The sequence below is a fragment of the Eulemur rufifrons genome, chromosome 21, assembly GCF_041146395.1.
Source record: "Eulemur rufifrons isolate Redbay chromosome 21, OSU_ERuf_1, whole genome shotgun sequence".
Lineage (NCBI taxonomy): Eukaryota > Metazoa > Chordata > Mammalia > Primates > Lemuridae > Eulemur > Eulemur rufifrons.
In genome coordinates, this window is record NC_091003.1 from 5,782,310 (window position 1) to 5,809,642 (window position 27,333).

The 27,333-nt window shown below is 45.7% G+C and overlaps 1 protein-coding gene across 1 annotated transcript in view; it reads right to left on the reverse strand.

Moving 5' to 3' along the window:
* Positions 1-8,235: 8,235 nt before the first annotated feature.
* CFAP251 (cilia and flagella associated protein 251) overlaps positions 8,236-27,333 on the reverse strand; it is a 63,603-nt gene continuing 44,505 nt past the window's right edge. Inside the window, exons 21-24 of the mRNA XM_069496822.1 lie at positions 14,316-14,544; positions 13,495-13,596; positions 12,375-12,479; positions 8,236-8,375 (exon numbers count right to left, since the gene is read on the reverse strand). Of these exons, the coding sequence (XP_069352923.1) occupies positions 8,260-8,375; positions 12,375-12,479; positions 13,495-13,596; positions 14,316-14,544 (552 nt within the window). The 3' untranslated portion in view covers positions 8,236-8,259. The remainder of the gene's footprint in view (positions 8,376-12,374; positions 12,480-13,494; positions 13,597-14,315; positions 14,545-27,333) is intronic.

Here is a 27,333-nt window from a genome sequence, read left to right on the forward strand (position 1 = left end):
ACGTTTGTTTCCTCCCCATCAGGCCTCAGAACAGAACTGTGGAGGAACCTACGGTTATTAGGATAACGGGGCCACATCTTTGTGTGCAGCTGCGTGAAGCTGACTTGACCAGAGGCAAAGCATGCCCAGAATGACGCTGGGAAAAGTTAGCAAGCAGTGCCAGAAAGCCCAACGCTAGTCATTTCACAGGTGGGGAAACTGAGTCTCAGGCCATACGCTAAATCTGACTCCCGCTCATTCTAGTATCAGGCAGTGCCCCACCCCCCTGAGGTTTTGCGAAATGGGAAAACTACAGGCCTTTTCCTAGGCAGATATTTTCACCATTCTGAAACGCAAGCTCCTAATGTGAAACATGAAGATACCTTGGAGAATCATTCTGAGGATTATATGGGAAAATACATAAGAGCAGGTCATAAAACAGAGATCTTACACTGTTGGCCATCTTCGCGGTATCTGGTCAACAGATAACGTGCTTGAGGTTACACAGAACTTTTAAAAAATATATATTTGAATTTAAAATAGGAAGATACTATGTCAAACATCCAAATATCAACTGATGAATGTGTACATCCACACAGCGGAATATTATTTAGCCATAAAAAGGGAATGAATACATGCTTAAAGTACTGATACATGCTACAACACAGAGGAGCCTTACAAACATGCTAAGCGAGGCTGGGTATAGTGGTGCCCACCTGTAGTCCCAGCCACTCCGGAGGCTGAGGTGGGAGGATTGCTTGAACCTAGGAGTTCGAGGCTGCAGTGAGCTATGATCATGCCCCTGCACTCCAGCCTGGGTGACAGAGAGAGAGCCTGTCTCTAGAAAAAAACAACAACAAACAAACAAACCATGCTGAGTGAAAGAAGCCAGTCACAAAAGGACAAATATTGTATTCCACAAATATATATGATTCCACTTACATGAGCTGTCTAGACTAGGGAAATCTAGAGACACAGAACGCAGATTGGTGGTTGCTGGGGCTGGGAGGAGCAGGAGTGACTGACTGCTAATGGGGATGGGGTTTTCTTCTGGAGCAACGAAAAACTCCTGCAATGAGTTAGTGGTGATGGCTGCAGAACATTGTGAATGTACTTAATGCCACTTAATTGTACACTTTTAAATGGTTACAGTGGTCAATTTTATGTATATTTGACCACAAGAAAAAGAAATTCAAATATCCAACTTCTCTAGAAACAGCAGAAGATCTGCAAACTGGGCCCCCAGTGCCACATGGCACCCATCAGCTAGAGCGAAGGAGCCCTGTGCCCTTCAGACAAAGCTCTCCGGGTCACCAATGTGTTCACCGGCCACTTTATAAATTTGTGTCACCTGTCTGGCCCCTAAAGGTATTTGTGGTTTTGGTCCCTGATGAAACCATAAAGCTTTCCACAAATATTCCTTATAAATCTAGTATGTCACTTGTAATAGCTTCCTGTCCCCTGCAGATATTTTTCAACTTCTTTCAACAAAGCACAGTTGTTTTATAGCCAGTGTCTGATGCTTCTAATATTTGAAGTATCCGAGGATCTGTTTCTGCTAGTTCTTGCTCATGGTGTCCTATTTCCTTGTTAAATCTCTGGTTCTCTCTGACCATACTGAAAATTGTGTTTTAAAATTACAGGAATAAGCTTTCCCCGAGAGATGATTAACATTGGCTTCTGCCAGGCTCCTCAGGTCACTGCTAGTCCAGGATGACCTAAATTCAAGTTCAGGGCTTGTGGTTCCCTGACCACCCGGGTGATGCAAATACAGGCTACGTAATTGTGCGAGGCTGGTTCTCTTACTGTACTCCGAGAGTACAGTCAGTGTGTGCTGCAGCTGGCTTCCAGGTATGTGCTTCCAGGATGTGTTCAGTGACATGTTGAGAGTGTGAAATCGGCCATGGTGGGGTATTCACACTACGGAAATTAGCAAATGCTGTTGTACATCAAGACCCTCCTTCTCCAACCCTACCCGGGGCTGGTTGTTAAACATTTTCTAGCATACTACTGGTGGACTCTCATGGGGTCCAAAATTGTTGTGGGAAAGATCTCCCACTTAGTATGAGCCCTGGACTTTAATTTTCTGGCCTCTTGCCCCACAAAACCATTCATAGTCAAGTTCAAATATGCTAGGGTTGGCAAATACCTGCAGGGGAGTAGTGGCTTCCTTGCTGGATTATAGTTCAGCATTTCTTTTCCCTTCAATTTTGGCCAATTCCTTACTATCTTGCACATGGTGGCCGTTAGGAGGTTTTCAAATACTTTTCCTAGCATTTTTAGTTACTTTCAGCTTGAGAGTTAGTCTGGATAATTGTTTATCTGAAACTGAAAGTCAAGCTCTCTACAAATGTTAGTTACTATTCTAGACTTGTTAAAAAAGGTAAAATAAAAAGTGATCCTAGGGTGACAGAAGTGAGTTATTTAGTTATGCCTTGTGTCAGATGTCTTACCCTCTCTGTGCCTCATCTGTAAAATGGGGATGAAAATAACACCCACCTCATAGGGTTATTATGAGGACTCAACATAATATCCATCAAGCACCTAGAACGGTGTTGGCACATAGAAAGTGCTGCGTTCCCAAATGTAGAGTCACGCACAGAATAAGGACTTTCCAGCCAACAACAGACCGTGTATATGATGGTGGTCCCATAAGATTATAATGGAGTTGAAAAATTCCTATCACCTAGTGATGTCATAGCTATAGTAACGTTATAGCACAGTTACTTTGTTTTTTATTAAATCTAGTGTAGCCTAAGTGTACAGTGTTTATAAAGTCTACAGCAGTGCACAGTAATGTCCTAGGCCTTCACATTCCCTCGTCACTCACTGACTCACCCAGAGCAACTTTCAGTCCTGCAAGCTCCGTTCATGGTAAGTGCCCTATTCCTATTTTTTTTTTAATCTTTTAGATTGTATTTTTACTGTACCTTGTCTATGTTTAGATACACAAATATTTACCAGTATGTTACAGTTGCCAACAGTATCCAGTACAGTAACATGCTGTGCAGGTTTGTGACCCAGAGGCAAGAGGCTGTCCCATATAGCCTAGGTGTGCAGGAGCTACGCCATCTAGGTTTGTACAGGTACGCACTCTACGATGGCTGCACGTGGACAAAATCGCCTAACAACGCATTTCTCAGAATGTATCCCCACCATGAAGGGACACACGACTATATTTTTGTTAAAGGACCTGTAGGGTCACTCACATCATTATTATGTTAATAATCGTAATAATAGTTAGATATCATTATTACCTAATGACCCATGCTAGAGACTGAAGTCAAACTACTCCTCTTTCCTGAGTTGCTAAATTCAACTCTTAATCCACTCCTGCTGTTAAGTGTTCCTCGTTCACCACCGTGGGGTGGAGGAGGTTTCCATCTCTGGAACAGAGATGTGTAATTGTGAGGCAAATGCAGGCCCCGCTTCGTGCGTCTCTGCAGCCTAGCAACTTGCACCGGCAGCAGCACATTGGATTCATACACAGAGGTGCTCTGGTGTTTGGGAAGCAGGTCGTTAGCCAGGCCCAGCAAAGGGGGAAAACTTGAAGAGAAAGCTCCAACCACAGAAGGAAATATAATCTCTTCCTCTGAGACAGGAACAGGAAGGATATGCTGTGTGTGAAACTGACCATCGAGGCTACCCGCCTCCTTTGACAGAAAAGAAAGCTGTGATCCAGTAGTCTCCCAGCCAGTTAGCAGAATAGAGGCCAGAACTCAGCTCTCCTGCTTGTAGAGATTGTGTGTGTACACCACAAGCCTCATTATGTTGACAGTCTGAAATCAGCTACACTGGGAGTATTTATTTACACCATGGAAATAGGCAGGTGCTCCTCCTTCCCCTCCCCCACCCTGTGCTGGCTGGTGAACATTTAGCAGCATGGCCTGCTGGAGCCGAGTGGGGTCCCAAATTATTGTGGGGAAGATCTCCCACCTAGTGTGGGCCTTGTCATGAGTTTCGGATGGCCTGGGGAGGCCTTGAAAAAATGTGTGTGTGTTTGCACCAAACTCTGCAATCTACCTCTCTGCAGATTTTTTTCTTGCTTATAATCACAACTATAAAGTGGTCACCAAATACTAGGAGATTAGCAACTTGCTTATCCATCTATTGTCTTGCCTCAAAGTTGGGCCACTTGAAGTCATATAAAAATAAGATAGTATGGGCGGCCGAGGCGGGAAGATCACTTGAGCCCAGGAGTTCAAGGCTGCAGTGAGCTGTGATCCCACCACTGTACTCTAGCATTGGCGACAGAGTGAGACCCTATCTCTTTAAAAAATAAAATAAAATAAAAAATAAAAAAAGGTATAGTAGATTTGAAGTGCTTTGAAAGGCTGATGTGTTCCAAGGTGAAATAATGTAATCCAGAAGCTCTAACATTGAAAGATTTTTTTTTCTGACTTTTATTTCAAAATATTAAGGGGGTACAGTGTTTTTGTTACAAGGATATCTTGTATAATGCTTAAAGTCGGGGCTTTTGGCGTGCTCATCACCAGAAGAATGTTCATTGCACGCAACAGGGACGTTTTTATCCCACACCCTCCTGCCCTCCCCTCTTGGTTTCTCACGTCCTTTATATCACTTTGTGCCCGTGTGTACTGATCTGTCAGCTCCCACTTATTAGTAAGAACACGTGGTGTTTGGTTTTCCATTCCTAAGATACTTCACTTAGGAATAATGGTGTCCGGTTCCCTCCACGTTGCTGCAGATGATATTATTTCATTCCTTTTTATGGCTGAGTAGTACTCCGTGAGATAGATAGATAGACAGATATACACACACAAACACACACACACACCACATTTTCTTTATCCGTTTGTGAACTGATGGGCACTTAGGTTGATTCCACATCTTTGCAATTGTAAATTGTGCTGTGATAAACATTTGAGTGCAGATGTCTTTTTGATAAAATGACTTCATCTCCTTTGGGTAGATACCCAGCAGTGGGATTGCTGGGTCGAATGGTAAGGCTACATTTATTTCCCTGAGGAATCTCCATACTGTTTTCCACAGAGGTTGTACTAATTTGCAGTCCCACCAACAGCATATAAGCATTCCTTTCTCTCTGCATCCATGCCAGTATCTATTGTTTTTTTAATAATGGCCATTCTAATAGGGGTAAGGTGGTATCTCGTAGTTTTAATTTGCATTCCCTGATGATTAGTGATGTTGAGCATTTTTTCATACTAACATTGAGTGATTAAACACAGGAAGTCTGCTCCTGACCCAGTGACTTGCAGTAAAGCTGGAAAGCTGGAATCTCTCTACAAACAGGCTCTGTAGATTCTCCGGTCAGGAAACTAGAAGGCTGCCCCAATTCCTTCTCCCTTACTGTCCACATACGCAGTTATTTCGGCTGGATAGCATGTGAATCTTCCTAACTCTGAGTGAGCCTCTGGGAGTGGAAGCAGCCCCCCACTATAGAAGCTAAAAGGGGCCTGTCTCTCTTTTCATGCAGGCAGTTAAGTCCTGGCCGTGGGTCCCAACCTTAGCCATGGGTGGATGGTCTAGGCAGATTTTTTTTTTTTTTTTTTTGAGACACAGTCTCGATTTGGTGCCCGGGCTACAGTGCAGTGGCATCATCATAGCTCACTGCAACCTCAGACTCCTGGGCTCCTGCCTCAGCCTCCCGAGTAGCTGAGACTCAGGCATGCACACCACGCCTGGCTAATTTTTCTGTTTAGTAGAGACGGGATGTCGTTCTTGCTCAGGCTGGTCTCGAACTCCTGAGCTCAAGTGATCCTCCCGCATCAGCCTCCCAGAATACTAAGATTACAGACATGAGCCATGGCGCCCGGCCGCTAGTTGGTTTTTAAGAGCAGTTTTATTGAGATATAATTCACATGCCATAAAATTCACCATTTTAAAGTATATAATTCAGTGGTTTTTAGTATATTTGTGGAGTTGTGCAACTGTCACCACAATCAATTTTAGAACTTTCTCATCAACCATAAAAGAAGCCCCGTACCCACTAGGCAGTCACTCTCCGCCTGTCCCCGCAGCCTCTGGCAACCACCGATCTATTAATACTTCCTGTCTCTATGGATCCGCCTGTTCAGGATGTTCCATACAACATGTGGCTTTTGTGTCTGGCTTCTTTCACTTAGCATGTTTTCAGGTACTATCCATGTTGTAGCATGTATTAATACTTCACTTCTTTTCACAGCTGAATATTATTCCATTATAGAGATATGCCACAGTTTGTTTATCTGTTTATTTGTTGATGGACATTGGGTTGTTTCTGCCTTTCGGCTGTTGTGAAGAACACGGCCATGCACATTAATGTGCAGGTTGTTGTGTGGTTGTGTTTTCCTTTCTCTTGGCTACGTACCTAGGAAGGGAATTGCAGGATCACGTGGTAGTTCTGTGTTGGACATTTTCGGGAACTTCCAGACTGCTTCCGGAAGCAGCTGCGCCATAATATATTCCCACCAGCAGCATGGGAATCGTGCCACATCCTCACCAACACTTGCTATTGTCTGTTTTGTTTTAGCCATCCTGGTGGAGGGGAGGTGGTATCTCATAGTGGCTTTGAGTTTGCCTTTCATTTCTGAGGGACGCAGGAGCAATGGGGAATGACTCGTGGCAGAAGTGGCCATGGGAGGGCATGAGAGGGCTGGAGGATTGAGTGTCCGCTGCCACAGGGCCACTGGCGTCCAGGCCTTCTTGGGTTCCTGCTCATCTCCCAAATCTCCATTGATTTGGGAGTTACCTGGTAGCTCTTCTAGGATAAATGACAGAATGGCTGTAGCCTGTGGCCTATAGGTGCTCTAACAGTGGCCCGTGTGGACTAAGTGGGAAAGAAAACTGGAAGAGGAGAGGGGACTGCCGGACACTGCAGAGGAGTCAGTGGCGAGCGTCTGCCGAGGCTTTGCTGTACTGTGGGCCGCCTCTGGCAACCGCCAGCAACTCGGTATGCATGTAAATAGGATTGTGCACAGAGGGCAAGATCACCGAGAGCATTGTGGCTGATTCCACTGTTTTACAATTTTGCAATCCCTGGAAAACTCAGGGTGAAAAGACGCTGACTCAAGGACTTAAAATATGTGGGGCTGAAACCCCCTGTGAGCTTTATCTTTGGCTAGTGTCACGTGAAGGAACTTTGAGGGCCGGTGCCACATGTGACTTATCTGTGGTCTTTCCTGGGACCCTCTGAGTAACAGCCTTTCCCACTTCAGGACCTCTGGACATAAAGGAGTTTGTTGGCCTCGTGAGTGGACAAATGAATGAAGACCATCTCATTCAGATTATCCAGGAAGAAATGAGACGCTCCCAGAGGCGGGGTGGCAGCCGTCCCCGCAGACAGGATGACAGGCCACACCTCTCTGCGTCCTCTCGTGCTCTCACGCCGCAGTGCCTGCACCTGGTGCGCTCTCTGCCACCGAGCTGTCATCCAGGCCCAGGGCACACGTGCTGGCCAGTGGGCTGGGGACAACTCCCGTGTGCTTCAGTCTGCTCACAAGGAGCGTATGCTACTTGTCGTAATTAAACTCGTCCCCCCAAAGGAAAAAACTCCACTTGCTTTAAAGAGTAAGATATGAAAAAATAAACACTACGTTTACACTGACGTGTCTTCTGACTTCCAATCAACAAAACAAGTACGTGGTGGGGTCAGTAAAGCAGAGCAGGGCCCCTTCCCACGGGAGGTGACAGCAGTGCTGCGCTTGCCCACGGCTCCTCACCGCACCCCAGCCCTGCTCCTCCCGTTACCTACCACGGAGCCGCCCTAGGCACCGGCGTACGGGAGGACCAGCGCCCCAGGGAACTGAGATCCCGCTCCCAACTAACTGTCCAGACACTCGGTATTGCACTGCCCTGAAGAATGTTGCATCAACCGGTTTTTCTTTCTTTTTTGTTTTTCAATTTTCCTTCACCGCTAAGCTAGCAGGGGTGGTTATGTGACACGTGAGCAGGGTGGCAACTTGCTGTTGATTCCCAGTGCCCGTATCTATTTATTACAATCAATTTGGAAATAGCTGCCCGCAGGGGAACTGCTGGCCAAATCCCTAAAGAACATGCTCAGGCCGGAAAAACACCAGTTGTCTGGGGCAGCCATAGCCTGAGGACACAGATGTTTAAAAAAAGACCTTTTTTGTTTGTATTCCTCGGAGCACAACAGCGGGCAGGGTCTGCTCGGGACAGACGTAAGTGAGGGGACCCAGGTGCAGCGGGCACTGGCTGCCTCAGGAGGATCTGCTGGAGAACTAACTGAAAGGCGGGGGGCAGACCACGGAGACAATGCAGGGTGACTGAGTCAAAGGGCGGCACTTGCCTGTAGTCCTAGTTACTCGCGAAGCCGAGGCAGGAGGATTGTCTCAACCCAGGAGTTCCAGGGTGCGGTGAGCTGTGATCACACCACTGTACTCCAGCCTGGTCGACAGAGCAAGACCCCATCTCTTAAAAAAAAAAAAGAAGGATGGTACAGATTTCGGTCTTTAAAAACGTTTTCTATGAAATGGTTTTAGATTTACAGAAGAGTTGTAAAGATAGTACAGAGCTCCCATGGACGTGTCACCGCTATCCCAATGCGAACATCTTACACAACCGTGATATGTTTATCAAAACTAAGAAATTACCATTGGTGAGACACTATTAACTAAATGACAGACTAATTTATTTGGATTTTGCCAGTTTTTCCCTAACATCCTTTCTTGGCTTTAAGAGTGGATCCAGGTTCCCACACTGCACTGAGGAGTCGTGTCTCCCTGGGTCCCTCTGGTCTGTGGGGGTTTCTCAGTCTTTCCTTGTCTGTCATGGCCTTGACCTTTTTTGAAGAGTGCTGGTCAGGTATTTTGTGCAGATTTGTGCATTTGTGGTTGGAGTGAGCAACCTCGGCCTGCGAGGTAGAGTGGGGTGGGTGAACCACGGCCTGTGGGATGGATCCACGCGGCTGTGTTTGTGTGGCCTACAAACTAAGAATGGGTTTCATATTTTTAAATGGTTGAAGAAAATCAAAAGAAGAATATTTCATGATATGTGGAAATTCCGTGTCCACAAGTAAACTTGGTCAGGACGCAGCCACGGCATTCTCCTGGTTGCTTTTGCGCTGTAGCGGCAGGATCACAGAGTCTGCGAGGGACCCTTTGGCCCAAAGAGCCTCCATATTTACTCCCTCTGCCCTGACAGGGGGAGTTTGCAACCCTGACGCTGAGGGCCCTGTGAGGACCTGGCATTCACCTTAACTGAAAGCCAAGCCAGCTATTAAATGAGCACTGATGCTTCCAGTTCACTCATTCCGTCGTTCCACAAATGTTTGTTGAGGGCCCATCGTCAAAACTGGGGGAGATCTCTATTTGAGCAAATGTTAACTCTTGTTCAAACTCTGGGATTGGGAGAGGTTAATTCTCACCAAATGTCTTCCCGGTTCCCAGGCACAGTTTCTGCCTGTGATAATAATAGCTGCTGTCATATTTTGAGTGCTACCCTGTGCCAGTAACGCTTTACTTGCACCGTCTCTTTTAATCCTCACAGCCACCCCAGGAGCTGTTCCAGGAGGCAACCGAGGTTTAAGAGCTTAGCCACACCTAAGGGCACACAGGTGTCTATTAAATGGCAGAAGCAGAGCAGGAGCCCAGCCAAGCCCAGGGCAGATGCTGTGCAAATCAGGCACTCACTGCTCAGGGGGTCAGGGCTGGAGCAGAGACTGGGGCTGGGGGAGGCTCTTGGTGGTTCCTGATCTAGAAGTAACAAACCAGGACAGCTAGCCAAAGGCCCTGTCTGAAACACACAGGATGCTTTTTTCAAAGGAACATCATAATGTGCTTTTTGGTGTTCAGTGTTTTGTTCCTAAGTCTTTTTTTTTTTTTTTTTTTTTTAAGAGATGGAGTCATGCTCTGTTGCCCAGGCTGAACCACAGTGGTGCAATCATAGCTCACTGCAGCCTCAAACTCCTGGACTCAAACAGTCCTCCTCCTTCAGCCTCCCAAAGTGCTAGGATTACAGGCGTGCACACCTGACCAATGTCCCTAAGTCTTGGCACGCAAGCTCTATGACACTTTCTGTTTGTGGTCCCCTCCCCCCCTTTTATTTTTTTTTGAGACAGAATCTCACTCTGTTGCCCAGGCTAGAGTACCATGACGTCAGCCTAGCTCACAGCAACCTCAAACTCCTGGGCTCAAGTGATCCTCCTGCTTTAGCCTCCAGAGCAGCTAGGACTACAGGCATGTGCCACCACGCCCGGCTCATTTTTTCTATATATTTTTAGTTGTCCAGCTAATTTCTTTCTATTTTTTTTTTCTAGTAGAGACAAGGTCTTGCTCTTGCTCAGGCTGGTCTCAAACTCCTGAGCTCAAACGATCTGCCCACCTCGGCCTTCCAGAGTGCTAGGATGACAGGCGTGAGCCACCGCGCCCGGCCTGTCGTCCCTTTCTGTCATCACTACTTTGCCGCCCCCACAGCTGGGGACTCTGAGCTCTCTGCATCCAGCTCCACCCTCATGTCCTACCTCCTCTCTACCTGTGTGGCCAGCACTGCCCCAGGGGAGGTGAAGAGGCTCTTCTGGGGCTGAGAGGGACACACTGGCTGTGCCCCACCTTTGTCGAATAAGTCGAAAGACAACAAACCAAAAGCACCTGCAGAAAGAGGTCCCCAAGGTGAGAAGGGGCCCCCTGGCCAGGCTGGCTGGAAGTGGGGCGGGAGTGCTGTCCATACGGATGCTGCCGTCCACGGCTGTTCTGGGCTCCTAGGTGAACATCCAGAACCCGGACCGCACCTCCCTCCACTCTGACTCAGAGCGACGCAGGGAGCCAGAGCAGCACAGAGAGAGCAGCTGCACCTGCATGTGACAGAGGTCCCAGCTCACTGCCCAGCCATAGTGAGCCCAACTCGTCACTGGTCAGCTCTAGTGGGACAACTGTTCTGATACATGCAGTCGATCAGAACAAAACCGAAGGGTGCCAGACTGAATGAAAAAAGCCCGACTGGTGTCCAGACTGCATCCAATTCTGAGTTATTTTTTGAAGAGAACAACAAGTCATTTGAGTTTCCTGTTCCCTAATGTGTCCCCGTGAACTTTTTAACTGGCTTGATAACAAATATATCTCCTAATCCCTTAGCAGCTGCAAAGTTGATTCGCAGAGCTGTTTTTCTTTTTGTGTTTTTTAAAAAGAACAAAATGTAAACTAGGTTGCAAAGCCTCGGTGACACGATCTGACAGGCTGGCGCCTGCAGAACCTTGGCCCGTGCTGCCTGCCCCAAGGTTGCGGTGACACAGCCTGGCTTGGGGTAGACAGTTCTGTTCCGTGTTCCAGGGTGTTCCGAAGACGTGCCCGTGCCAGATTTCCAACTGGACACCATGTAGTGGGGAGGGCTTTGGGCACAAGTAAGGACGTTGCTATTCTGTTTCTCTTACGCAGACTGCCCCTTGGGAGAAAGGCACTTTAAGTGGATCAGAAATGTTATCTCAGGTGCTCATTCCTCCGGGGAAGAACCCAGTTGCGGGGGAGGGTGGGCTGGACTGCGCTAGCCAGGGAATAACATTTGGCACACTGGCCTGAATGAGACGTCAGAACTGATGACAGAACTCTAAGATCAAACCGTAACTTTCATCTCCTCACACTACAATGCTATGTTATTTTCAAGGCCAAAATACTGCTGTAAACTTAACTAGTAATGTCCCCTAAATGTCCTTGGAACTGGGGAACTGGCCCCTATTTTTGCCTACTATGTGTTTCGAAGCCCCGCGGCATGTGAGGTGGCAGCTCGAGCCGGGTTTGTGTGGTGCTTGAAGGAGACTCCCGGCCCGGGGGGGTGGGTGCCCTGCGGTTTCGCCCAGGTGCAGCGCCCACGGCTCCGGGGCTGCTTCTGTGTTCTCTCTGGCAGTTGCCACCGGGGTTAAGCATGGCCGGTGATGCTCTTCATAACGGCCACACACAACTGCTTGGGTGTTTTGCTGATAGGAAGCCACAATCAGGGACTCCCAGGAGCCCCGAGCACCCGGCACCCCCACCTGAGCCTAACAACAGGCAGGGGTGGCCCACACTGGGCCAGGTGGCACTCTAAGAAAAGGACACAGGGCCACTGATCATCGTTTGCCATGCACATCCTGAGGAAGGCCTGCTGCCGGCTGAGGCTCCCTCTGCCCCCAGAGGCCACACCCCCTCGTGTCCTGTGCAAACCTCGCCAGGCAGCTGCCTCAGACCCGGGTATCCAGCCACCGTTTACGTCCAGTTGCCAGTGTTTTTCTTGCCTCCACCCACTTTTCTATTTCAGAAACAGTGGAATGTCCAACTTTGTAAATTCTGTGGCTTAACAGAAATTTTCTTTTAATGTCTAAATGTTCTAAAGATGGGAGTGGGGGTAGGGAGATGTAGGAAAAGCAGTGCCTCGTGGAAAACACACACACACGCACACACAAAGTCCTTTGTGCTTCAAACATTCCTTACAACTTCACTGACCATACTGTTCAGAATCTTCTGAAATGGTTAGGCCAAGAATCTCGGTTGTGAATATTTCTGCAGTGATTTCGTCTGGAAGTTCTTCTTCAAGACAAATTTCTGAACCTAGCCAGACGAGAAAAGAAAACCAAATGCCTTCACAATGATTAGGTTTTTAACTCAGAGGGATTTTCCAAAAACACAAGGAAATGCTACTAAACAAAAGCAAGAGGTACTTTGTGTTATGGTTTAGCTTTGATTCCTTGAAAACCCCTGGGTGGAAATTGGTTAAAATCCTTCCCTTACGGAATGGAGCATTGTTGACCAAATCTCACTGCAAATACCCACGTGGTATCACTGATTTTACTGTTTCAGGATTCCTAGGAACAGGATATAAATATGTAACAATTTGGAAAGTTACATTCTGAGATCTGAAGTACACAAAGCTTGCAGGTTGGAAATGACCCATGAGATGCTAGAGTCTAGAATTATCTGAGTTCAGGCCGTGTTTAGTGCGATATGGGGAATGGACAATGAAAGGAGACGGGGAAGGGGGACTGGCGAGGGCTTTGCCCACTGTGGAGACACTGTAGCACAGACAGGCCCAGGAGCAGGCTGCTTGCACCTGTCCCCCGAGCTGAAATTCACAACCTAACCTCAGGTGCAGTGGACTGAAAGAAGGTGAAAAATACTTAGGCTATAGCAGGAAGGAAGAGGAAGGAGGAGGATCTTTAAAGACTTTAAAGTTCAGGCAGCTTGAAGCTGGGCCCGAGCTGCCCTCTCTTTGGAGTCTCTCTTGACAAACCTCTTCTGAGACAGCTACAAATTGCATCCTCTCCTGGTGGCCAATATTCACCCACCCAAGCTGGAAAGATGAACAGGTCAGTGGAATAAAGGGAAAAACAAGGCCAGAAGACACAAAAGGAGAGCGGAGCACGGGAACAAAAGCTTCCCTCTCTTAGACATCACCACGCTCGCTGGTCTTTTCATAACTTATTCATGTGGGATTCCCAACAGACTGACTTTGTCGTGTGCACAGTCTTAAGGAGAGAGGCTTGCGCCGGTCAGGAGAAATAAATGCACTTAAGTCGACAAATGAGTGAGCCACGGCTACCTGCCCAGACAAAGCCAGCCACAGTACCTTTGAAGGAGGAGGTCGCAGGCTCCGATTTCCATCCCTCAGGATTCAGGCCAAACAGCGTAGCAAAGCAGTCGGACAGCTCCTCTTCTGTCATGTGCTCACCTGGGTGTCACAAAGTAAAAAGGTGGCTGTTTAGCTCTTGGGGCCAAGCACAATATCAGGGCTCAGGGCTACTATGCAGGGTCTGAAAGAGAATTATTCTATTCTATTTCCTTTTCGTTAGACACAAAAACAATCTAGAGAGTCCCATGATACTGCTCCTTATGTCATGTTTAAGGGAAAGCACGTGAGGGCTTGTACAGAGAAACAAGGCAGCGGGCTGATAAGACCGGACACAGCCTGATTCCAAATTCCCTCATATAAGAACCACTTAGTTTGACTAAGATGAAAATGTCATCCAGAGAGAAAGCCTACTTGACTACCTCCCATGTAAATAACCAGGAAAATAGTAGTAAAAATAAAAAGGTTGACTTTGGTATGGTTTCATTTCACAAATGCATCCCAATCTTAAGACACCCCTGGGAGACTGATAAGCTGGCATTTTTATTCTCATTTTACAAGTGGGGACGCTGAGTCTTGCAGAGTTTCAGGAAGATGGAACATGAATCCCATCCTCCTGGTTTCTAGGTCAGCGTCCTTCCCGTTACCCCCTACTTGCCAGTTGTACGGGTCGGTAGGCAGCACCCCTCACGACTGACACCCTGTGAAGTTATTGTTCCTTCATGAAAGGTGAGGATCCCGGAGGGTCTGTCTCCGCAGACTCTGTCCTCTCCACTGGGCATGACCCAAGGATGTTACCATGTCCTTATTTGTGTATTTACCTTTAGTTAGGAGGAGTTTCAGAAAATCTTCTCTTCGAATAGCCTTTTTTCCTTTTGAATTGGTGTAACCAAGAATGTCAAAACTCCTGTAGATGCCACCCATGTTGTTACCGAAAGGTGGCTTGTGATTGAGGTAAACTTTGAGGAAATCTGGTAAGTTGATTTTGTCAATTAGCTTCCCAGTATCCACATACTCACTAAATTTGACTTCGTTAAACATATCATCAATCTAGGGAAAAGATGAAAAAACAAAGACAGTGGTAAACAGAAAAGATACTCATATATACTTCTAAAAATTGGGAGTAACAGAAAAATATTCACAGGTAGCCTAGAACATGTCGGTTACACCTCGACTCGTGTCCTCCAAGAAAGATATGTTGAAGTCCTAATGCTCAGGACCTCAGAATATGACCTTGTTGGAAACACGGTCATTGCAAATATAATTAGTTGGGATGAGGTCATACTAGATTGGGCTGGGCCTTTAATCCAATGTGACTGGTGTCCTCCTAAGAAGAGAGAGACACACAGGGAGAAGACGGCCACGTGAGGCAGAGATCAGAGTGACACAGCTTTAAGCCAAGGGACACCACAGATTGCTGGCAACCACCAGAAGCTAGAAGAGGCACAGAAGGATTGTCCCTGTGGGTTTGGCCCCATTAACACCTTGATTTTGGACTTCTGTGAGAGAATACGTTTCTGTGGTTTTTAAGCCACTTAGTCCGTGGTACTTTGTTATGGCGGCACTAATGCAGTGTCCAATGTGTCAACACTGGTGTGAACTGGCACGAACATTTTAGCCTTTCACCTCAGGATCTCACAGTGTGCCAGCCACTTCCTTGCCTGTGAAGCAGATGTTAGTTTCATTTTAAAGACAGAATCATCAAGAATTTATAAATTACCTTATCTAAATAAGAAAATATTAATAATTCAGTGTGAAACTCAAATACAGGACCTATAGTCCTGCAAAATTTTATATATACAATAGATTATATATAACATATATACTTTATGTGGTATAATTTTTTAAAGGAACAGCGAAGAAGCCATCAGTCATTGAAAAGATCAACAAAATTGACAAATCCTTAGCTAGACTAACCAAGAAAAAAACGAGAAAAAACTCAAATTACTAAAATCAGGAATGAAAGAGGTGACATCAGTACCAATCCTACAGAAAAAAAAAAACCCTGAGCGTAAGGGAATACTATGAACAACTGTATACCAACAAATCAGATAACTTAGATGAAATGGATAAATTTCTAGAAAGATATAAATGATCAAAAACTTATTCAAGAAAAAAACGGAACATCTGAGTCGGCCTATAACAAATAGAGAGGTAGAATTAGTAATTTTAAAACTTCCCACAGAAAAAAAGCCAAGGACCAGATGGCTGCACCGGCTGTGACTGGGGATGAGGGTTTGGGGGAAGCAGGGAGTGACTGCTAATGGGTGAGAGGTTTCTTTTTTGGATGATGAAAATGTTGTCAAAGTGGATTGTGATGATGGTTGCACAACTCTGTGAATATGCTAACTCCATTGAATTATGTGCTTTGAAAGGGCGAATTGTATGGTCTGTGAATTCTATCTCAATAAAGTTTTTTTTTTTTTTAAAAGAAGCCATTTCCCAACTAAAAAAGAAAAGTACCAATAACCTTCGCATTCGTTCACATGCTCCTTCCCTAAGCCATTTCACTGCCTCCGTCCCAGGCAACCACTATCTGAATTTTCCATTTGTCACTACGTCACTATAGTTTCATTACATGTGTGCATATCCCTAACCCATAGATTATTTCCTTTTGCTTCAAAGATACTTTAAAAAGGAGATCACTTAGAACTCAGTCACCTGATGCTCTCGAGTTGTCACCTGCACGGTTATACGATACTAGTCATTTCATTTCATTCACTTTCAGACTCTTGTTGTTTTGTATGAAGTAAAAAGAAAATAACAATTTTTCACTCCAGGAACTTTAAAATACTCTCCGGGGGCTGCATGAGGCTACCTCACCTTAGAGCATGCACAGCAACTCATCAGGGATAAAAGCTGTAACTCCAAGCTCCTAAATACCTTTCTGAGAAGGGCTTTCTTTTCTGCCACTAGCAGGTGACCAGGTGACTGTCCTACTACCATCAGCCCCTGGAGAATCTAAGCCCATGAGATTCTGTAGATGCTCATTCTTTGAAACTTAAAAAAATAATAATTTTTAAACTTTCCCCTCCTTCCCCTCCTCTTTGGAAAGTCATTCTTTGTGTATTTTCCAAATTTTCTAGAGTGAGCAAAGGGTGCTGACATGTCTGGATTCAAGCGGAAATGTGATGCCAGTGAGCACAGGGCTCCTCACGGGACTCCGTATGTCACAGGCAAAACACGAGGAAGAGAGAAATAAAATAAAAAACAAACAAACAACACCACTCCTCCCTGCCACCAGCCTCTCTCTGTGCAGTATTTTTGTCCCATGCATAGCAGGCGGCTGAAATCTGGAAACTCCAGTTATGCCTGGCAAAGGACTAGCAACAAGTAACTTATTTTAACATCTACATTTTAAACTAATATGTTTCCAATAAATTATGGGGTTTGGAATTTTACAGAGAGAGACTAAGGCCCACAGAAAAGTGGGAAATAATTTACTTTCCCTCCCCCCCAGAATAGGAATTCTACTTTGGTCTGTGGGAATGAATCAAGAAGTAAATGTATATTTGCGTACAATATTTATCAATAGGTAATCAATCCCAGTGACTCAGGAGGCTGACGTGGGAGGATAGTTTGAGGCCGGGAGTTTAGACCAGCTTGGGCAACACAGAGAGACCCCATTTCTAAAAAAGTTAAAAATTAGCTGGGTGTGGTGGCACACACCTGTAGTCCCAGCTACTTGAGAAGGCTAAGGCAGGAGGATTGCCTGGGCCCAGGAGTTTGAGGCTACAGTGACCTATGATTGCACCACTGCACTCCAGCCTAGGTGACAAAGTGAGACCCCATCTCTCAAAAAAAAAAAAAAAAAAACAGGTAACCAATTAATTTCTCCCTATCCCACTCAATCAATGTAGAACAAAAATTCAGAGAACAATTCAAAGCAATGCCAAATTACCATCCTGTCTGGAGCACCCTCCACCCTTGTGTCTTGGTCCAGCCCCAAGTATCAAGAAGAAAACAAAAATCTCCTATAATCTAACCATCCAATTATAATTTCTGTGAAATATTTGGGTTTTTTCTATGCATATAAAATATATGCATGTTTTTTACAAAATTGGTATCATATATATGTAATTTTGTATCCTGCTTTTTTCCTTTAACACTGTATCTAGGTAATCACCTAGTATTTTCAGAGAAGCCACATATTCTCAATGCAATATTCCTGGAATGACCTTTTGAAATAACATTATTGGTTACAGATACAAATAAGCTATGATTGATACTAAGTAGCTGTAAATAGTAACACTGTTTCATATATGAGTTCTATACTATGTACAACTGCATGTTAAATTATGTATAATTTTATATAGGAAAAGCAACCATCCAGTAGCAATTATTTATATATTGTAGTATATAATTTTAACAGTATTAATATATACAAATGCTACTGTTTACTATGAGCGAATAGAGACTGGGGCTAACAAATGATCTTAGATGACAGACCTAGGTTCAAACTCTGGCTCTGCCATTTTCTATCTATATGACCTTGGCTGAGTTAGTTAACATTCCTTATCCTCAGTTTCCTCATCTTGAAAAAGGAGGTAATATGGTGATACACATGCATTGGGCTTTTTTGAAGCTTATGAGACTAGAGATGAAAAGTGCTTACTGTAATGCCTAACACATAGTAAGCACTCAACAGACGGTAATTATTCTTGCCATTTTTGTATTTTCTATGCACTTGCTAATCAGAACACATGCAATCATAACATAAATTAAAATTATATAATGCATAATTATGTAAGTAAAATTTATGATTATGTAAGTTATAATAGAAATAATATATATATTATCAATGTAATATGACTTGACTCAACTCAGAAATAGACTAAAGATGACAAAAAGATCCGTAAGTGCCAGAGTTACTCATACCTGCAGAGTTCCAAAGATCTGTGAACATTCTCAGCACAAACCATTCAGTAGGTGACTTACACCACATATTCTCTCTTCCCATAGGACTGAGCAAGAATCACTACTCAACAAGCATAGAGTTGGCAGCCTTGGCATCACTGACATTTCCTTCCTGAGCCTACTTTGCAAGTGTTAGTTGAAAAGGCAGGTTCTGCCACGTGTCTAAACAAAGCTCCTGTTAGGAGAGGAACCTCGGAGCTGGAAATGGAACACTTCCGAATGGCCCAGTGTGAAAATAACTCCAGAGAAGCAGCAGCCCTAGGTGACCTACCCAGACGCTCTGGTGGCCTTTGACTGGCCTTCTCACGCTGGTCCATCATCTGTTAAGGCAGTGGTTCATTCCATTCACCTGGAAGCTTTAAAAATTCTGAGGCCCTGGTCCTATTCCCAGAGATCCCGATTCACTTGGTCTGGGGTGGACTCTGAGCGGTCATATTTTTTAAAAGCTCCCTATTAGGATGGTTTGAATGTGTAGCCAAGGTTGAGAAGCATGGCTTTAAGGCAAGGGCTCTTGAACATCGTCAGGCATCAAAATGACCCGGAAGGCTTTTTAAAACACAGACTGCTGGTCCCACCCGCAGGGCTTCTGATTCGGTGAGTCTGGGATGGAGCTGGGAGTCTGCATTTCGTACAAGTCCCCAGGTGATGTCAACACTGCTGGTCTGGGGGCCACACATTGAGAACTGCTGCTCTTAGACCACAGGGGTTCATGGAGGTGATACCTGTTGCCAAAATGAATCGGCACCAAGCTTGTGATTTTCCGTAGAGAGTAATGATGGGTGGCAGCTGCGGCATATGCTCTAATTCTTTGGGCCCACATCTGTCTCCCCCATTAAGCTGTAGCTAGAGCCTTCATCTCTATTTCCTCTGCAGCTTAGTTCAGAGGCTGGCACGTCCTACGGGCTCAGAAAAATACTTACTGAATGAATGAATGAAGTAAACAATGTGGCCACCAGTGAGGCCATGGAAGAATTTCTTAAAACTCACAAGAGGCTTATTTAGAATAACCACTTACTGCCCTAGTTAATTTCCTTCAATTTATAGTCGTTACTGGGCATTTGGTTTAGTGCAAGGAAAATGAAAGGCAAGTCACTTAATTATCACTAGAATAGTCCTACACTCTAGGAGTTTTCAATCTCAGTCAGTCGGCCAGGAAATATTCATTCAACACCTACTAAGTGCCAGGCACGGGTCTGGACCGTGTGAAGAGACACTTGAGAGATGATACACACACGTGGGAAGAGAGAACTAACAGGAAGGTGCCATCACCATGGTCCTCAGCCCTGGCTGCCCTGGAGGAACCCCTGCGGCTTTTAAAAACTGCCCGTGCCCCGGTTCCACTCCTAGTTCCAACTGCGCATAAGGGGGGCCCAGGCATCAGAATTTTTTTAAGTGCCCTCAAGTGATTTTAACATGGTTAGCGACCATGGCTCTAAAAGATCCAGTGCCAAAATGCGGGAGAACAGCAGCGAGGCTGGGGGAGCTCTCAGCCAGGTGGGCTTGGGAAGGCGTCATGAAGATGTAGGCGGGCCTGGAGCAGAGCCATGAGGGATGCGGCCAGCAGGTGAGGGGAGGGCACTCCAGGCTGGGAAACAAGTGGGAGGAGGTGAGCACAGGGAGGTGCCCACTCTGTGCCCATGCCCCCCCGTTCGAGGCCATACTCTGGGCACCCTGAACCCTAGACTTCTCTCCCCAAACCACTCAAGCCCACTTCTCCCCTCCTGAGGGTGACCTGCACCCTTGTGAGCCCAGGGCCTGAAGGGTGGCCAAGGGGCCTCTGCGTGGAGGGTATGGCGAGCCGTGCACCCTGTGAGCGCCACACGTGCTGTGGCCAGGGATGCAGCCAGGGCGGGGAGGACAAGTAGGGCAGCTGGCCTGGCTTCCCGTGTGGCCCCATTCAAGTGCGAAACTCTAAGGAATTGGAAATTCTAAATTTGAATCAGCTTATGCTGAAGGTACAACTGTCAAGGTAGAATATTTATTTAGCAGCTTGTCACTTGATTTATCACTTTTAAACATTTAGATCTATGGCATCTGGGCCTCTTGGTTCTGCTGCCCCAGGCCCTGTGACATGCGGGTGGCCTGCTGGTGTTGACGGACGCAGGCCTTTGGGTTTGTGATCCCTGCTGTCAACCACAGGAAGCCACTGATGGCCTCGGAATTATGTTTTATAATTAAGTTTTATAAGCTCCCTATTAAATGGAGAGGAACATGATACATTCGAGCTGAGGCCATTCCTCGTTTTTATAGGAAGCCTCCTGGTGGGGGTTGCATTTCTTTTGCAATGTTTTCTAGACTCACGGGGCTGGGCTGGGAGGACTCCCCCTTCTCCCAGCAATGCACAATCATCATCTTTAGAACATTCTCAACCAATGGAGACAGTTTTTTGTCACCACTCATCATCTACGCCTCATACCCTCTTCCTTGCTGCCCCTGCCCTGTGTCTCCTGGCTGACCTGGGGCAGGAAGGAGCGAGCTCAGGAGGGTTCAGGGCCAGGCACTCCTGGAGACACTCTGGGCCCCCTGCTGTTTATCCATCACTCTGTGACTCAGAACTGCTCCATACCTTCTCCAGTAACTAGACACGGACGGCGGCTGCCTCTTTCTCCAGAAGTGGGGCACACCACCATCAGTTCTGCCCCCTGGATGCAGTCTCGGGTGATCCCAGCCCTAGTGCGTGGCCATGGGGCTCTCTCCCCGATGTCTTCTACTCCGTGGAAAAAACACCCATCCAGAGGGCCCTACATGGCGACCTTCACCCCACCCCTCATCAGAGCCAGGCCTCAGACACCTCCAGGGACTCCTCCCTGCCCAGGTGAATGTTTCTAAAGGTCTGAAAGAAACAGTCCTATCTGAATGACAAGTCCTGCACCTTGTCCCAAACCCACAATCGAGGGTTTGTTAGTCACGTGCCCACAGCTCTCTGAAATCCTGATCCTGCCTTGTGCCCCCTGAAGCACCAGACGGATCCTAGCTCAAGTGAAGAAGTAAAAGGGATGGAGAACAGCCTGGCCATTCCTCAAACGGTTACAGATACCATTTGATGTGGCCGTCCCACTCCTAGCGGGATACATAAGAGAAAGGAAAACATAGGTCCACACAAAAACTTGTACACAAATGTTCACAGCAGCATTATTCATAACACCCAAAAAGCAGAGACAACCCAAATGTCCATCCGTTCACGAATGGATAAATGTGGCATATCTGCATGAATGAATAGAATATTATTCAGCCATAGAAAAGAATAAAGGAAACACTGCCATGTGACACGTGCTACAACCTGGATGAACCTAAAAACATCATGCTAAGTGAAAGAAGCCAGATACAAAAGATCACATATTGTATGATTTCATTGATGTGGAGTATACAGAATAGACAAATCCTTAGAGACAGAAAGTAGATAGGTGGTTGCCAGGAGCTGGGGCAGGGGGGAGGGGAAGTGACTGCTAACGGGGAGGGGGTTCTTCTGGGGTGATAAACATGTTCCAAGATTACACGGTGGTGACGACTGCACAATTCCTTGGAAGTGCTAAAAGCCATTGAATCGCATACTCTAAATGGGTGAATTGTATGGCATGTGACATATCTCAATAAAGTTATTACAAAGAAAGAAAAGAAATAATATGGAGGTAAAGCCATGGCAATAGCAAGTAAAAAGTTTCAGTTCTAAGAACATTAGTATTTTTACTTCATTTGATTAATTAATTTAATTTTATTTTTTTAGACACAAGGTCTCGCTCTGTCACCCAGGCTGCAGTGCAGTGGCACAATCATAGCTCACTGTAGCCTGGAACTTCTGGCCTCAAGTGATCCTTCCGCCTTGGCCTAAGTGCTGGGATTACAGGTGTGAGCCATAGCACTGGGCAACATTAATATTTTTAAAAAATAGTCTGGGCTTGCTGGCTCACGTCTGTAATCCCAGCACTTTGGGAGGCCGAGGTGGGAGGATCGCTTGAGGCCAGGACTTGGAGACTACCCAGGGCAACATGGCAAGACCTGTCTTTACAAAAAATAAAAAAAAATTAGCCAGGCATGGTAGCGTGCATCTTTAGTCCCAGTTACTCAGGAGGCTGAGGCAGGAGGATCACTTGAGCCCAGGAATTTGAAGTTACATGAGCTATGATCATGCCACTGCACTCCAGCCTGGGTGATAGAGCGAGATCCTGTCTATAAAAAAATATATACACACACACACACACACACACACACACATATACATATATATATATTTTTCTACCATCAATGTGATCCACCCTTTTATAGTAAAGATTAAAACATACTTGTTATGAAAAATTCCAACAATGGAAATATAAAGAAGAAAAAGAAAATGTCCTCTAATTCCTCGTCCCTCAGCAGTAGCCAGTGCTGGACATCTGAAGGGTTTCCTTCCTCCTCTGTACCACCGAGCACATGTGCAGAAACAGAACGTGGGGCTGGAGTCTAAACCCTGGCTCTGAGTGGCTGTGCAAGCTCCCTCATCTCTCTGAGCCTCACTTTGCCCTCTGTAACACGGAGAGGATAAAGCATGCACCTCATGGGGTCGTCGTGAGGACTAAGTGACACCAGGCGTTTCAGCAGAGCACTCGGCATGAGGTCGTTGTGAGGACTAAGTGACACCAGGCGTTTCAGCAGAGCACTCGGCATGTGGTGAGAGCTCAGGAGAGAAGAGCTATTTTGTTGTTGCTGTTGGTGGTATTGTCGTTATAGCATTATCATCACCTGCGTTCTTTTTTTAGTGGCTGCAAGGTAATCCAGGATTTATTTCTTTAAATGCTTTAAGTGTGAAAAACAAAAATAGTTTTGTCTTGCTCTGATCTTTCTGCAGGAAGCCTACTGCCTGCTGAGCAGGGGCCCTGGCCGAGGGCTCTCTTGGTTGACTAGGAAGGCTAGAACACTGGGCCGTTTCTCTTACCTTTAGGATGGAAATACCTGCTGATATTTATGTCCCAGAGCAAGACCCAACATACTGAGGGCTTCTCTTCAAAGTGCAAATTTCCAAATTCCCACAGGATCTTTATCAGAGCAGAAATTGTTCCCATGATTCTGGGCTCAAATTTCCCCCCTCGTTACGGGTGCGGCTGCACCACTTGGCTGTGGTCCCTCCATCCCAGCTGGGACCATGGTTTAGCCATGAAGATTAGCGCACAGGGCTTTGGGAGGATTTGTTTATCTTTCTGGTTTTTGTTCTAAATACAAAAGCAACACAAGTACATGCTTGTAGTTAAGAGAAATTACATGGCACCAAAAGGCATGTATGAGGTCCATCCCCCGATTTACAACTACAACTGTCTTCTAAGGAGGGCAGATGCCACTAAATGGAAAGGTCCTCGAAGGTCATTCATTTATAGAGCTCCGAGATGGGCCTATAGCGCACATTGGGAAAGGCCAGCTAAGAAGAGCCACACTGTGCTGGCTGACAGGAAGGAGGCGGGAGCAGCCAGGGTGGCAGCAGTGAGTGCTGTGCAGCAAGGAAGCTCCCCGTGGGGGGCAGGCGGCAGGATGAGAAGAATCTAACGTGCAGTTTCAGCTAAACTGTTGTGAGATGCAGTTATGTGTGACCCTTTCCGGTGATTCCCAAATCTTCAAGAAAGTTGTGTTGTGTGAGTGGGCCTGTGTTTCTGTGAGAGGTGGGGAAGGGGCTGAGTGTCAGGTCTGGAGTGAAAGGGGGGGACTGTGGACAGAGTCTGCCCGTGCACTCAAGGAGCCCCGGGGCAGCCGTGCGACTCCCACTGGCCGTGACCAGGACCTGCTGACCTCGGGTTGTGTGTAGAGAGCAGAAAGTAAAAGTTCTTCTGAATCTCATCCCCTCGAAATCAGTGTCGTTAAGGGTGTGGAATATGTTCTTTCAGGTTTTGCTAGGTAAACAAACATATATTATTACCAAAGAAATGAGATCCTACTTTACATGCTGGTTTTGAAACTTCTCTTTCATTCTCTCTTTTTTTTTTTTTTTGAGACAGAGTCTCACTCTGTTGCCCAGGCTAGAGTGAGTGCCGTGGCGTCAGCCTAGCTCACAGCAACCTCAGACTCCTGGGCTTAAGCGATCCTCCTGTCTCAGCCTCCCGAGTAGCTGGGACTACAGGCATGCGCCACCATGCCTGGCTAATTTTTTCTATATATATTTTTAGTTGGCCAGATAATTTCTTTCTATTTTTTTTAGTAGAGATGGGGGTCTCGCTCTTGCTCAGGCTAGTCTTGAACTCCTGACCTCGAGCGATCCACCCGCCTCGGCCTCCCAGAGTGCTAGGATTACAGGCGTGAGCCACCACGCCCGGCCTGAAACTTCTCTTTCTCTCTTTAACAAATCCTACACAGTCTTTCTGGGTCAGGAGACATAGGTCAATCTCACTTATTTTTCAGTGTGGGTGGACACAGTCTTGGTCTGTTGCCCAGGTTGGAGTACTGTGGTGTCATCATAGCTCACTGCAGCCTCCAACTGTCGGGCTCACGTGATCCTCCCGCCTCAGCCTCCCAAATAGCTGGGACCACAGGTGCGCACCACCATGCCCAGCTAATTTTTAAATTTTTTGTAGAGACGGGGTCTTGCAATGTTGCCCTGCTGGTCTCAAACTCCTGGCCTCAAGCAATCCTCCTGCCTTGACCTCCCAAAGTGCTGGGATTGCAGGTATGAGCCACCTTGTCTGGCCCAATCTCACTTTTTGATGGCTTCTAAGTGTCACTGTGCCTTATTTTATCAATCCAATCTCCTATCAATGGATATTAGGGTTGCTTTAATTTTTTGCTGCAATAATCATCCCTTCAGGCCAGGTGCAGTGACAAGTGCCTATAGTCCCAGCTACTCGGGAGGCTGAGGCAGGAGGATAGCTTGAGCCCAGGAGTTTACACTTGATCTTAGCCAAAAGGCTGAGAAGCAATAGAGCCCAGGAATTTGATAACAGCCTGGGCAACACAGTAAGACCCCCTCTCAAAAAAAAAAAAAAAAAAATGGTCCTTTCCCTATGTACATCATTGTATGTGTGTGTGAGTCTGTTGGATCAAAAGACATACACATTTAAAAAATTAAGTAAAAATAAGTAAATAAGTAAGTGATTACTTGTTTCCTCTCTAGATATTCCTAAACTATGCCAAAGCTCCTGAATATATCAAACACATTAGGGTTACTGATAATTACTCTCAGGTCAAATAATAATGTCAGGGATTCTATTTTCTTCATTGTCTTTGCTGTCAAATAAGACCAATAAGCATCATTCATTCATTAATTTGATCAACATTTGCTGAGTGTCCACCATATGGGCACTTCCTGGGCACATACATCTCTGCCAGGATTAGCCTTAAATTTATAGAACTAGGCCAGGCATGGTGGCGCATGCCTGTAGTCCCAGCCACTTGGGAGGCTGAGGTGGGAGGATCACTTGAGCCCAGAAATTTGAGGCTGCATTGACTATGACTGCACCACTGCACTCCAGCCTGGGTGACAGAGTGAGGCCCTGTCTTTAAAAAAAAAAAAAAAAAAAGAAAAGAAAAGAAAAAGATATGTAGTCAGAAGTGACCAGAGAATGAATGAATGATATACCAGGCTGTGTCCCAACATAATATTCCAATGTCCTAAAGGAAAATATACATTTATAAAGATAGCGGATGAAACTTTCTTGTATGTGAAATCATCTATAGAAACTGTGACGCCTAAGTTATGGTTCCTTCATCATTACATTATGCACTTTGCAGATCTTTCATTTTAAAAAATGAAGATTTATAAGAGTAGACTACCCTGACCACTTTCTGCTTCTGAGTGCAGTTTTCTGCAAAAGAAGGAATGGCTACAAATCCTTTGAGGAGGGTTATATTCTGTATAATTTGGCTTCAATTTACCACACTGACTAGCTTCAAATCCCCAAGGCAGTCATAATGACGTAAGAAAAACATAAGTAATGTATAGTCTTTGGGGCGCTGGTCTGAATCTCTGTGTCTGAGTCTTTTATGTAACCAAGTGTTCAAACACCCCATTAGCTAGGCATACTTCATGCAACTTCCTGAGAGAGGGGGAACAGCTACATCTTAATAGGAAAGGTGTCAGTAACCATGGCAAAGCCTAGGTTTAGAAGTTTCAAACCTCTGAAAAGATTTTTTTAAGTCACTATAAATCTGACATGAAAACAAAAGATCAGAAACTTCTCCCTGTGTAGCTTCAGATATAAACCAATTCATCAGCTAACAAAGTTTGCACACTGGTGTGGGCACATCTGGATCACGGGGCCTTCCGAAAATGTCTTCAGAGAGTAAATGTATTCTTTAAAGTGAATTAAAAACCCTGGAATCCAGGGGATTCATGAAGACACTGACTGGGGCAATGGTGGTGATGGTGGTGGAGAAACATACACAATAGCCAGTGAAAACCTTGCAACCACCATTTTTATTTCTTTTTGTTTTTATGTTTTTAAGGAACTGTCAATGTCACTTTATAATATTTGTTGCAGACTAACTTTTTCTGGATACCTTTCATTCATCAGCAAGATTTTGATAGGTTGCTAAGCTTCTGTATTTTTTGCCAATGACAGGCTAAGTGGGCAAGCCTCCAGTGATTAGGCTGCCTTACTTCCCTAGGGAGCAGAGAAAGGCCAGCTCCTAGGTCTGCGGGGTGGTGCTCTGCGCCCACCTCCTTTCTTTAGCACTTTGTGTGACAGGTGGGTGCTGGTTGCAAGGGCTAAATACCCCAAATTCCCTCATCCACAAAGCAGGACAGCACAGGAGGACACGTTTCTATTAATATGAGCCCAGGGTTTCAAATCAAGAACCTTGAATGAGAAGACACCATCAATTTGATGACTTTTGGACATTTATGTAAAGTATAAATACTTTAAATAAAGTATGATTTGGGTAAATCAAGAAAAACCAGATAAATCAAGAAAATATAAAATTTCAGATTTTTAGAAAGGGTATTGTGGGCCAGGCGCGGTGGCTCAC